The sequence below is a fragment of the Acromyrmex echinatior genome, chromosome 2, assembly GCF_024713525.1.
Source record: "Acromyrmex echinatior isolate Ae372 chromosome 2, ASM2471352v2, whole genome shotgun sequence".
In the NCBI taxonomy this organism is placed as follows: Eukaryota; Metazoa; Arthropoda; class Insecta; order Hymenoptera; family Formicidae; genus Acromyrmex; species Acromyrmex echinatior.
Window position 1 is genome coordinate 8,750,114 of NC_141853.1, and position 14,150 is coordinate 8,764,263.

Sequence of the window (14,150 nt, forward strand, 5' to 3'; positions counted from 1 at the left end):
GATAGATAGGTTGTGGTACGACCTTGGGTTTGTTTGATGCGGAAGGGCGGGTGAGCGGCGTGTTACGTTTACGCATCCTGTAATCGGCAGTCATTCAATTGCCAAGGCTCGTGTAGGTAAGTAGCCATGCCGATCTTTTTCATATTTCCTTTTGAAATGTAATTGCAATAAATGCTGGATAATATGAAGCGTCATATTTTAGAAAAACTTATTTAAAATATGAAATAAGAAATCAGAACAAGTTTAAATACTAAATAACTGCTTAATTTTTTTATTTAAAATACATATTTTAAATAAAATTGTTTTAAATATGACTGACCCCTGACTGATGCGACTCTTATTTAAAATAAAAAATATAAAATAAGGTCCGAAAACTTAACAACTCTTTTATCTTTTTTATTAAAAATATATATTTTAAATAATTTTATTTTAAATACGATCGAGCCGTGTATATTAATATATTGATAACTTGACTTTATATTACATGAGACAAAATAAAATCCAATTAGTATTTCGTCGCGGAATTAATGAAAAACTTCTTATATCGATTTTCTCAGAACTTAGTAACTTAGTTTTAATGACGCTAGTCATTTAATGTGATATCGTAATTCGTGGCACACCGAAGAACATATTTGACATTTAATTTATAATTTCAAATATTTCGTATCATCTAGTGTACTCACAAAAGGCAAGAGGTAAAAAGTGATTTTTACTAGCATGGTTTTTTTTATATAATTGCTCACGTAAAGTGTTTTTAACATTCCGACATTATATCTCAATTTTTATTACTCTTTGATGATTTACAATTAAATAAATACAATTAAATAAATTAAATAAATAAATAATAAGTTATTCATCCTTTAAATAAAGATAAATACAAAAAAATATTTTTTAAATTATGAAACAATTTGGATTAAATGGAATAATAATGTATAAATACATTCATATACATTCATATACATTTAGAAATACTTAATTAATACTTAAAATATAATCTTAATTTACCTATTACTTTTACGAATTAAAAATACGGAATAAGACGTAAATGACAGCATTAAACGAATCGAAAGTAACAAAAAGCCACAATATGTCAATCTTTTGTTAAAAATATTGCGTACGTTGCGCGGATTTCGTGTAACAAAAAGTTATTATAATAACTAATAATCGCTTATTGTAATACAATTTGAAATATCTAATATGAGTTGTAAGAGTAACGAATTTAAGAAATAAAGTAAAAATTACGTCCAATAAAGTCTATTCATTGAAGAATATTAAAAATGTAACGAATAGAGATTATTTTACTTATTTTGTAATATGCGTTAATATTTCGACAGCTAGATAATCGGTGTGCGACCTTGAGTTTGCTTTGATGGGGACGGCGCGGCGCGACACGTCACGTTATGCGTAGTCACGTATTCCATTATCGAGACTCGTACAGAAAGGTAGTGTGCCGCTCTTTTTCACATTTCTTTTTGAAATGTAATCGCAACAAATGCTAGATAATTCAAAATGTTGTACCTTATAAATACTCACAGAGTATACGATTATTAGCTCGTACGATTAATTATTCATAAAAGGATCGAGATGACAATTATGTATCACGGAACAGATATTTCATACGGATCATTCATTCGAAATCAAAACGCGATGGAAAAGAATTTATTACTATTTTGCGATAATTACGGTCGACAATTATTATAGTATTTAACGTGAAATTTTTCTCTCACTAAAATATAATTCTCGATTATGTTTCGAACGCTATCACACGAGTCATAAAGAGCAACGCTAATACGATAAATACGTTCTCATGCAATTTATGCTATTCCTACTTCAGTTAATATAGTTTGTGTAATTAATAGTTTAATTATTTTTTCGTTTTTGTACATTTCGTAATATAATTACGTAATATAATTCGTATAAAAAATTGATCATAACTTTGGAACTATTTGTCAGTAATAAAAGAAATATCTCTCTTTTTTATTAATCTCTAGCTCATCCCAATGACTCTAATCATACCTTTCAAACACCGTAATAAGAGATTCAGTTCTTTTATCTGCTCTGAATTTATTTCGCAATGATGACGAATTGATGTGTGTGTGTGTGTGTGTGTGTGTGTGTGTGATATTTATTTTTAAAAGTTAACCGATTTTTGCATAGTAATATAGATAATAACGCATTACGTTTTTTAGACATTTTCCTTCTCACGGGTACGATCTTAACGTAGTGAGAGGGCTCAGAACTCGCAGAATATACACGAAAAGAACGGTTTTTCTCAAGTATCTAAAAATTTTCGGAATTATCCGAATGATATGTCTAGGTAAATTTTTAGATATTTAAGTAAAATCATCCTATTCGTGTAAAAATCCAATGACGGAGAAGCTAACGTATCGGCCTTCGTCGCCGATTTAATTGAAAGTGAATGGAACGCAGTCGGGCGTTTGTTTCGGGAGTGCCGTTGAAGTTATCGGACTAATAGACATTTGTCAAAACCCATTTGATGAAATTTTATAATTATAATTAATTATAATTAGTTCGCGCGCGATTATAGTGTATTATTCGTGAGTGTTTTTCGCGAGTGTTCTGTGTGAGGATGTACTCAATTCTGAGAAGAGGAGGAGAGGCATCGGGCATCGGTGGAGCAATATTATGGTAAATATTATTTTTTAATTGTTAATGTTAATTTGATTAAATTAATATTTTTTTGTTTGTTCTTAAATCATTTTATTTGACATTTATAAATAATAATTAAAAAAAATGAGAGTTACTTAAAAATTACTTTAAAATGCTTTTATATAAATTTATTCTTTTAAGATCTCCTTTAGCAAATATGTAATTATTTTATATCTAATTAAATAATAACGGTACAAAATTCGATGTTCATAAAAATTATGTTTTCAAAATTGTATGATTATTTTTCACAAAATTTTGCATACGTTTATATAGTAATTATTTTTTAAAATTACGATTATTTCTTTACCCTATTTTAATATGGATTTTAATTTTTTTTGTTATAGAATCATCGTAACGACGTTGCAGATGTAATTCCACTGATGCGCATTGGATCGGTGAGTGATGAATTAATTATTCTTTTATTAAGGTAATGACTGTGTGGTAATTTTATTAGTACACTATATAACTAGATGCATATTTAATATGCATAAATTTAATAACAATATACGGATAAATACATGTACATAGCATTCTATACATCCATTGCATTGAAATGGATCAGTTAAAACAAGTTAAATAAACTTAATCCTTCTGATACTTCTTATTGAATTTATTGTGCGAGTTTGTATACAAAATATACAAACGCATTGATGCAGTATGTATACAAAGCGCATAGAATTTTTAGAAGAACTTGAAATATTATAATAGAATATATGTTATTAATAATTATATTATTTAATCACTAGTATTGTGTATAATCAATATTAAAATTGAATATATTAAAGAGGTTTATTGAATTTTTATGCTTTTTATTATTTAGAAATATATAGTATATATATACAGTATAAATTCTCGAAAATATAAAAATAAAGAAAATATAAGAGATTAAATAAAAATTAAACACATTAAATTTAAGTGAATTTCAATAATAATAAAATTAAGAACGATAAGAACAAATATTTGATATCTTTTATCTTAAAGTTGTGATAATAAAAATATACTTTTCAACAACTAAATTACTATATAAAATCTGTTATATATCTGTGTGAAAATATCTTAATTAAGTTATGGACCGCTTGGCGGCTACTAATTTAACCTGTATATTATTGTACATTAATACTATACATTAGAAGTCAGTTAAAAGTATATAAAAAGTTACATAAATTTTGTATTGAGATTTCTATTTCTATTTATAATTTTTTCTTGAGAATTAAATTATAAAAGATTTATTTTACTTTATTACTGCACCGATTTTCGGAAAATGAAATTAAGGATCTGAGTGTGTCGCTTCTCGATAGTGTTTATGTTCGTTACATTTTCGTTATAAGGACGTGCCACCGATTGTTATTTCGGATCCCTTGTGGAAAGGGATCTGATAGTCTGATACCGATCAGGGAAACTGTTATTTGGAGTTTGCATTTTCATAAGATCTTGCTGTTCTAACAATTATAAAAGATCTTTGTTTGTTTCTTTAATTGATCTCAAAAACAATTGTGAGGTCATAATTTATAATTAGACCGATTTTATTCGTAAGGTTCGACGCCCGTACTTGGACGTTCATTCTATGCCAATATTCATATAATCAAAAATAAAAGATAACATTCCAATAATAAGTACTTAATAGATATAATTTGAAATGAAACAAAGGATATGTGGCTCCAGTTTAACGGTTTGAAGCAAATATGCTCACTGAATCGGTAACGCATTGACTATCTTTTTGCAAGAATTATAAAATAAGACTAGACAAATAATTTAGTTTTTTTAATATTGGTTATAATAATTTGACAAAATTTTAAATGCAAAAAATTTTATTATAATTTAATCATATTAATTTACATTTTTTGGAATTAAATCTCCGTTCTGATCAGATTTTGATTAGACTATTTTTAGATTTCACCTAAAACGCAAATATGTATATAATACGCAAATATGTAATATAATATATTACACTTAGATCTTTCTATGTAATAAATATAACCTATGCAACACGATTCTTCAACGGATGTTGCAAAAGTATCATGTTGGAAGAATACGATTAATTTTATGACACTTTTTTATTTATATTGGGAGATAACATATATAACTTATTGTTAATAAATTGCTAATTAAATGTTTAGTTTGCAAACTAGGCTGCTTTAATAAAAGTCTTCCCTATATATGAATACTTTTTACATTCATAGTATAATTATCAGATGCTCTGTTTTTATCGAAAATAGATAAACTGACTAAAACGATTAATAAGCTACATAGTAAAACTATAACTAAACATGAATGTTGCTCACATTAGTAAACAACATTACTGTTTATAAATCTAATAATAACATTATAGAAGACAGGTATAAATTTATCAATTATGTGACGCATGTAAATTGATTAACTGTTACAAACTTACTGATTAACCCAATTACAGTAAAGTAAGTTCAGAAATATAGTACTTTCCCCTTAACTTTATACCATCCCTTCTTTTTGTCCTACCAACGATGAGGCATGCGTACTTTGCACGTGGGGGTGTGTCATTATCCACCACCATGAGATCCCTTCGATCTCCGATTATTCATACGCGAGGTATTTACATCAGTTTCTCATGGTAATGCAACGGTGATACTTGCTTTGTGGTTTTGCGTTGTCGCGCTCGGATGTGACCGAACAGTTATCCATTTTTTATATCGTTCATCAATTATCTTTGTAGTTAGAATTATGTGAATATCATCTCTACGCATTAAAAGATATCTTTTAACATTAATTAACATTATTATACAAGTAAATAATTTTGTATTAATAATGTTAAGAATGCTGTTCTGCTCGTAACATGAAATTATTCAGGCGAATATAATATCACAGTTCTAGTCAGGGTAAGTGAATATGATTATGTATCTCTGAACGAGCGAAATGAAGATCGAAACTCGTGAATTTTGATGCGTAGTGTCAGTGGAATAAATAGGAATAATACTTAATGGTTATTGTCGTATATGCCTGTAATATGTCATATATGCCTTTAATGTATAACTAGGGCAAGAAGTAAATACGTCCTGTCCTATACTTGTAAGTCGTTGTCACCAATCTGATATAAACAAGTGATTAAATTTAATAATTAATATACCGAAGCTTTTTACCTTTCTATCTCTTTGTCACAATCTTGGCTGTGATTAAATTCAATTGTCTATCAATTATCGGATACAGCGAGGTTTAGTTTTAATTATTAATTGGAATTCTGTTTAATAAGTTTAATTTTAGCTATTATTATATAGCGTGTTACATTTTCTATTTGTGTTATCTTTTTAACAATTTAGTTTGAATAATTTATTAAATCTTCATTTATTTTTGTAGGAATATATTTAAAAAATTTTAAAAAGTATTGAAAAAAATTCTTTATGTAAAAATATTTAAATATTAACAACATATATTCTTATGATTTTTCTTGATATTATGTAAAAATTTCTAAATTAAATTTTATTATTATTAATCTATTAATTCTATCTATTATTAATCTATTAATTTATTAATCAAAATAATTGTCATTAAATAACTAATAAATAAATAACTAATAAATAATTAATAAAAATAAATAATTTGTTAAATTAATAAATTATTACTTTATCAAAACAAACATATAAAAGGAATTCAAGTAAATTTTTGGCTCTTTTTTGTGTACATATACAATAATATGAATTCAATGGCAGCTCTATATATATATATATATATTAGGTGTTGGAATTAATTCGTAGCGTTTTTAATGAAAGAATGTTATTTATTTCACATGAGCATTAAAAAATACATTAATGAAAGTACTTCCCATCACTTGTAAAACGCTACGAATTAATTCCAACACCTAATATATATATATATATATATATATATATATATATACATATATATATATAATATATAATATAAATAATTTACATTAATAATAATACATAATAAAGGACATTTGCTCAATAATTTTTATTGTGTATTAAAAACATGTATAACAATTATACATATCAAAGTGCCATTTTTTGTTCAAGAAACATATGAATAGACATTAGTATATATATCTGGATAACACTCGGCGCATGATATTCCATCAGGTACCAGACCAACAATTGTATTGTCGCTATTTCGAATCAATCCGCTACCACTATCACCCTGAAACAGAAAAATGGATTATTTATTATTATAGAGATTACTATCTCTTCCGCATACGTTGAATCTGAAATTGATATTATTTAAGGGATGCAATATCGTGACACAACTGATATTCACAGCGCCGTGAGCCGTAACAAGAATAATTAATAAAATGTAGTGACTGAAAAAATTAAATTAAAAAAAAGATAAGCAACAATGAAATTAGACATACATTCAGACATTCTGTTAGATATAATATAATATTACATACGTTGCACAGTCCAGTTCCATAAGTGATGAAAGTACAGAATTCGATTTTATCAATGAACATGATAAGATTGGCATTTTTCCGGAAGCATGGCTTTCGTGTACAATTTCTGCAAATTTTCATGTAGCGGTTTTCTATATCCCGTAGAAAGCAATTGTAACAATATCATTCTCTGCAATATCCTTCGTTGAAAGCTTAATTGCTCATTGACCAAATTGAATGGATGTAGCCAGCTAAAACATTTTATACTAACGATCTAAACTGAAGAAGTGATTAAAGAATGTTTTATTATTTAAAACCTCTATATTATTTTTTATGATTAATATAGCAAAAAGGATATCGGGCGATTCCCTTTCACAAATGTATCACAAAACTAAACACTATATTAAATTAACTAAATTAACTATATTAAATTAATACTATATTATTACTATATTATTACTATATTAAATTAATTAATAAAATATAATATTTATAAAAAAATGTATGTTGATATGTGAAAATAATTTAATTAATGACGAATAATAAGAATAAAACTTTACATATATCTTACATTTTATATATGCGTATAAATCACATAAAAAATAAAATAAAAATATTATATACATAAAAGTTGTTTTTATCTTATTTTTTATATGATTTATATTAAGAATTGATAAAGGTAAGAGTAAAAGTGATATGAACAATTTCTATTAGCTAGCTTACGTTACAAAATATGAACATCGTCATAGGGTACAGTTTTCTTGCTATAAGGTACAATGATTTCTTGACTCGAATCATTATCATCGTTAAGTTCTTTGCTTTCTTTGGCAAGTTACACTACTGATACTTGCATGCAGCTTCAAAAACTCCTTCGCACTTGATATATATAGCCATAATGATATATACGCGATAAATTTATAGGTATATTTATGTTGTTATTTAGATCAGATAAGTATTTTAATTAGTTTATTGTATAATTTATATTTTGTTCGTATTAAGTTAACTAAGAAGATAACTAAGAAAATACTTGTGTAACCAAAATTTCTCCTAAGAAAAATAGAGACATGTGTGTCCGAACATATTGACAAATACTGTCATAATGAAAGTTAAACGTGATACCGACAGATCGCGGCCTTGAGTCACCATCTAAACGAATGAATTAAATATGGAATTAAGAATTAAATTTTTGAATGTTTAAGAATAGTAATTAGTGTTAAATAAATAAGTTAAAATGTTTAATAAAATGTTAAATATGTTAATTATTATTTATAATGTTTTATTATTTATATTACATAATTATATATAATAGATTTTGTACGTATATAATTATTTTTTATTTATAACAACTTTAACATTTATTTTAAAATGCATTGATATAGTATTTAAAAATGAGATGGCTTCTTTTGTCTATAAATCGATTGTCTACAGTATTGTTTGCCTATATTACTTTTGCCGACAGTTCGTTTGCGCACAAAAATTATTGCCTAGAGCTCAATTGCTTACATACATTTTTGTACACAAATAAAAATTTCGGAAACGAAGTCCCATTTGTCTACATGTATTATTCTCTGCTTTAAAAACACAAATTCTATTTTAAAACACAAATTCTGTTTTAAAATACAAATTTTATGCTTTAATAACACGATTTTTCTGTTTTATTCCGATAATAATTTTTCGGCGTGTGAAAAATATAATATGAGGATTGCCTAACGTTTACGTACATTATGTGATCGAGATATTTTCAGTTCTTCTAAGCTCAGTGCACTAGCTCCTTGCGTAGAATTATGTCATATAATATCGATGCCATATAATATGGAATTTTGATTCTCGCATTTGGGTGAGACTATCAATCACTCATAATTTTTTTATAAGATTCATATTTTCGTAATTTTTTTATAAGATTTATATTTTAGTCCAATTTTTGCAGTGCGATGTTCAAAATCTCAATTTTCTAAAAAATTTCTGTTATTAAGAATAACAAAAAATAAAAAACGAAGACTTTTAGATGTTTAATGAATAACTGTTACTTTCGCGGATATATACTGCAAACTACAGTTTGATCAGAATACATTTCTTCAAAAAATGTTAAGAGCTGCTTAATTATCTTTATTGTCTATTGTATCTTTAAGGATTTAATCTGTATACATCATCTAAAAAGTAATTTAAAATAATTCGAAATAAGTATACAATACGGATTATTACATACATTTAAAAATTATTATAGAATTAATTAAAGAAGTAAATTATTTACATGGCTGTTCAGGACAGAAGTATGTCACAAGGATATTACAGATATAAAATTTGTGTGAGATATTCTTGTGTATAGAATTTCATCATTAAATCATTCAGTATAAGGAGTACTCCATACCAACCATAGTGGTTCGTTACCCATGGAAATGAGCAATCTTGAGAAAATGAGGATTATCTCTTATCTTTTGTAACTTTTTTATTTGTGGTTGCACATTATGTTTAAAAAAAAGGAAAATAAAAAGAACATAAGTTAATTAACGAATGAATTAATTTACTCCGCAGCTGCGAATAAATCTTAATTTTTCATTTCATTTTTTTGTTGTATAGTCATATGAATTTCAATAATGATAAAATTAAGAACGATAAGAACAAATATTTGATATCTTTTACCTTAAAGTTGTGATAATAAAAATATACTTTTCAACAACTAAATTACTATAAAATCTGTTATATATCTGTGTGAAAATATCTTAATTAAGTTATCGACCGCTTGGCGGCTACTAATTTAACCTGTATATTATTGTACATTAACACTATACATTAGAAGTCAGTTAAAAGTATATAAAAAGTTATATAAATTTTGTATTGAGATTTCTATTTCTATTTATAATTTTTTCTTGAGAATTAAATTATAAAAGATTTATTTTACTTTATTACTGCACCGATTTTCGGAAAATGAAATTAAGGATCTGAGTGTGTCGCTTCTCGATAGTGTTTATGTTCGTTACATTTTCGTTATAAGGACGTGCCACCGATTGTTATTTCGGATCCCTTGTGGAAAGAGATCTGATAGTCTGATACCGATCAGGGAAACTGTTATTTGGAGTTTGCATTTTCATAAGATCTTGCTGTTCTAACAATTATAAAAGATCTTTGTTTGTTTCTTTAATTGATCTCAAAAACAATTGTGAGGTCATAATTTATAATTAGACCGATTTTATTCGTAAGGTTCGACGCCCGTACTTGGACGTTCATTCTGTGCCAATATTCATATAATCAAAAATAAAAGATAACATTCCAATAATAAGTACTTAATAGATATAATTTGAAATGAAACAAAGGATATGTGGCTCCAGTTTATAACGGTTTGAAGCAAATATGCTCACTGAATCGGTAACGCATTGACTATCTTTTTGCAAGAATTATAAAATAAGATTAGACAAATAATTTAGTTTTTTTAATATTGGTTATAATAATTTGACAAAATTTTAAATGCAAAAAATTTTATTATAATTTAATCATATTAATTTACATTTTTTGGAATTAAATCTCCGTTCTGATCAGATTTTGATTAGACTATTTTTAGATTTCACCTAAAACGCAAATATGTATATAATACGCAAATATGTAATATAATATATTACACTTAGATCTTTCTATGTAATAAATATAACCTATGCAACACGATTCTTCAACGGATGTTGCAAAAGTATCATGTTGGAAGAATACGATTAATTTTATGACACTTTTTTATTTATATTGGGAGATAACATATATAACTTATTGTTAATAAATTGCTAATTAAATGTTTAGTTTGCAAACTAGGCTGCTTTAATAAAAGTCTTCCCTATATATGAATACTTTTTACATTCATAGTATAATTATCAGATGCTCTGTTTTTATCGAAAATAGATAAGCTGACTAAAACGATTAATAAGCTACATAGTAAAACCATAACTAAACATGAATGTTGCTCACATTAGTAAACAACATTACTGTTTATAAATCTAATAATAACATTATAGAAGACAGGTATAAATTTATCAATTATGTGACGCATGTAAATTGATTAACTGTTACAAACCCAATTACAGTAAAGTAAGTTCAGAAACATAATACTTTCCCCTTATCTTTATATCATCCCTTCTTTTTATCCTACTAACAATGAAGCATGCGTGCTTTGCATGTGGGGGTGCGTCATTATCCATCACCATGGGAACCCTTCGACCTCCGACTATTCATGCGCGAAGTATTTACATCAGTATGTCATGGTAACGCGACGATAATCGTAAAAAGCCTTGCTATGTGGCTTTGCAATGTCGCGTTCGGGTGTAAGCAGTTATTTATTTTTTGTATCGTTCTTCGAGTATCTTTGTAGTTAGAATCACGTGTATGCTTTCTCTGCTGATTGAAAGACATCTTTTAACATTAATCAACATTATTAAACAATTAAATAATTTTGTAACATAAAACTCATAATTTTGTGGATTAATAATATTAAGAATGTCGTTCTGTTCGCGGGATGAAAATAATATCACAATTCTAGTAAGTGAATATGATTATATATATCTTTGTGAATGAACGAAATGAAACACTCGTGAATTTTGATGCCAGTATTAATGAAATTAATAAAAATAATACTTATAATGGTTTTTGTCACATATGTTTGTAATATGTATAACTAGTTCAAGAAGCAAATACGTCCTGTCTTATACTTGTAAGTCACTATCGCTAATTTGATGTAAACAAATAACTAGATTAATAATTTGATATCGAAAATTTTTACCTTTTTATCTCTCTATCACAATCTGCAATTAAACCTAATTGTCTATCAATTATCGAATATAGTGCAGCTTGATTTTAATTATCAATTGGAATTCTGTTGGTAAGTTTAATTTTAGCTCTTGCTAGTGCGTTACATTTTGTATTTGTGCGATTATCTTTTTAATAGTTTAGTTTGAATAATTTATCAAATCTTCATTTAATATTCTGTAGAAATATATTTTTACAATTTAAAAAAATATTTAAAAAAATTCTTTACGTAAAAATATTTAAATATTATTATTAAAAAATATATATAGGTATACTTTTAATTTTTCTTGATATTACGTTAAAATTTCTAAATGAAATTTTTTATTATCCATAAATCAAAATAATATAATTAACATTAAATAATTAATAAAGATAAATAATGTGCCAAATAAATAATTTATTATTTTATTGAAACGGACATGTAAAAGGAAACTTGACTAAATTTTGGCTTTTATTAATAATACGCATAATAAAGGATATACGTTTGCTGAATAATTTTTATTAAGTATTAAAAATATGCAATATATAACGATGGATATCAAAGTGATATTGTTTGTTTAATCCAAGTTCGGTAGATAGTGATATTAGTGAATATATTTGGATTATCCATGGCGTATCCACCACGTTTTCCATCAGATACCAGATCGACAAGTATTATTGTTATTTTGAATCAATCCGCTGTCACCTTAAACAGACATGGTTTATTTAAATATTATTATAGAGATTTTTTTTTTACTGTCTCTTCCGCATACATTGAATCTAAAATTAATTTTATTTAAAAGAAATTGATATTATTTAAGGGATGCAATATCTAGAGTCCGACCGAAACCAACCGAAACTTTTAATCTTCGGTCGAAATAGAAAATGATTCGATTTTCAATTTTGATCGAAAACGAAATTGAAACCGAAATTTATGTAAGTTTTACTAGAGAGAGAGAGGAGGGGAAGAGGGGCGAGGAGAGAGAGAGAGAGAGAGAGAGAGAGAGAGAAACTAGCGGAGTTATATTTTTTCGGCCAAAGTTGAAATCATCATTTTTAGATTAATTTTACATAGACCATATGATTTTTAGGAATCATTAAAAATTTATGTACTCTTTAAAAAACAAGATTTTATTAAAAGTATTAAAATATCTAACTATAATTATAAATAATATAATGATATTATATTTTCAACTTTTAAAAAGAAATCAAATTACTGTTATTATTAGGATCACATCAAAGTTTGTATTCAAATTGTCTTAAGCTTAATCAACAAAGTTAATAAAATCGGACCATTGTTTTTTTAAGTATTCACTGGCGTGTTGTAACTTGTACAATTTCGGTTTATCTATCGAAATTTTCTTGCCAAAACCGAAATCAAACTGAAACCCTGATTTTTGATCGAAATAAACCGAAACTGAAATCGAAATTTCGGTTGGACTTTAGCAATATCGTAACGCGAATGATGTTCATATGTAGCATCGTAAGCCAACAAGAATAATTAATAAAATATATTAACAGAAAACATTAAATAAAAAAAAATAAGCAACAATGAAATTAGATATGTATTTGGATATTTTATTATAGATACATAATATAATATTACATACATGGCACAGTCCAGTTCTGTAAATAATGAGAGTACAGAATTCGATTTTATTAATCTTTTTATTATTTTAGAAATATTTCTAAATATAATATATTTATTATATTATATATAAAATATATAAACACAGTATCGCATATTAGTCAATTTTATAGTTTTTACAGTTTATTCCAGTGGATAAACTTCGCTAAAATTCGGAATTTACCCTGGTTTTTTCCACTCACTGAATTTTTCCTGCTAATTCTGCTTTGAATAGATATCTGCATATTTTGATAACATAACTTTTTTACAACGCTTAACGGATAATTATTATAATATAAAATTTTTGTATTTAGCAGAACTTGTGTCAATTTGAAGTCAAATCATCATTGAACATGAAATAATATAAAATATAAAGTCGTTTTAAATTTTAATACAGTATCGTCGCAATTACTCCACCCTCGCACTTGCCTATAGTTGACTCTATTTTAAAGTTTATTCCATTCTTATATTTCTTGTGACATAAGGAAAGATGTAATAGAATTTGTTTTTAATTTTAAACAAAATTTATAAAATTGACGAGATAAAATCAATAAAATTAGTAAGAATAATAAAATTATATAATCAAAATAATAGAACAAATAAATATAATAGGAACATAATGATTGACGAGGTTAAACACTTTATACAATACACAATTAAATAATTTATATGCATTATTTTTATATATGCAATATAAAAAAATAAAATATAATATGTAACGCTATTATAAAATAA

General features: G+C 26.1%; 1 protein-coding gene and 2 long non-coding RNA genes across 3 annotated transcripts in view; 2 read left to right on the top strand and 1 right to left on the bottom strand.

Moving 5' to 3' along the window:
* The first annotated feature begins 998 nt into the window (after nucleotides 1-998).
* On the top strand, nucleotides 999-4,269 carry LOC147910452 (uncharacterized). Its single transcript, XR_015544222.1, has 2 exons — nucleotides 999-2,649; nucleotides 3,015-4,269. It is a non-coding gene; the product is annotated as an uncharacterized LOC147910452 (long non-coding RNA).
* A 2,331-nt stretch (nucleotides 4,270-6,600) lies between these two features.
* On the bottom strand, nucleotides 6,601-7,452 carry LOC105151701 (chymotrypsin-2-like). The gene is made up of 2 exons (XM_011065544.2): nucleotides 7,049-7,452; nucleotides 6,601-6,798 (listed from the first exon to the last, which is right to left on the bottom strand). Exons 1-2 carry the CDS (start codon nucleotides 7,166-7,168, stop codon nucleotides 6,673-6,675), a joined length of 246 nt encoding a protein of 81 aa, XP_011063846.1. The 5' UTR covers nucleotides 7,169-7,452; the 3' UTR covers nucleotides 6,601-6,672.
* Nucleotides 7,453-7,713: 261 nt separating this feature from the next.
* LOC147910453 (uncharacterized) overlaps nucleotides 7,714-14,150 on the top strand; it is a 132,944-nt gene continuing 126,507 nt past the window's right edge. The window contains exon 1 of the long non-coding RNA XR_015548309.1: nucleotides 7,714-11,542. This is a non-coding gene — a long non-coding RNA (uncharacterized LOC147910453). The remainder of the gene's footprint in view (nucleotides 11,543-14,150) is intronic.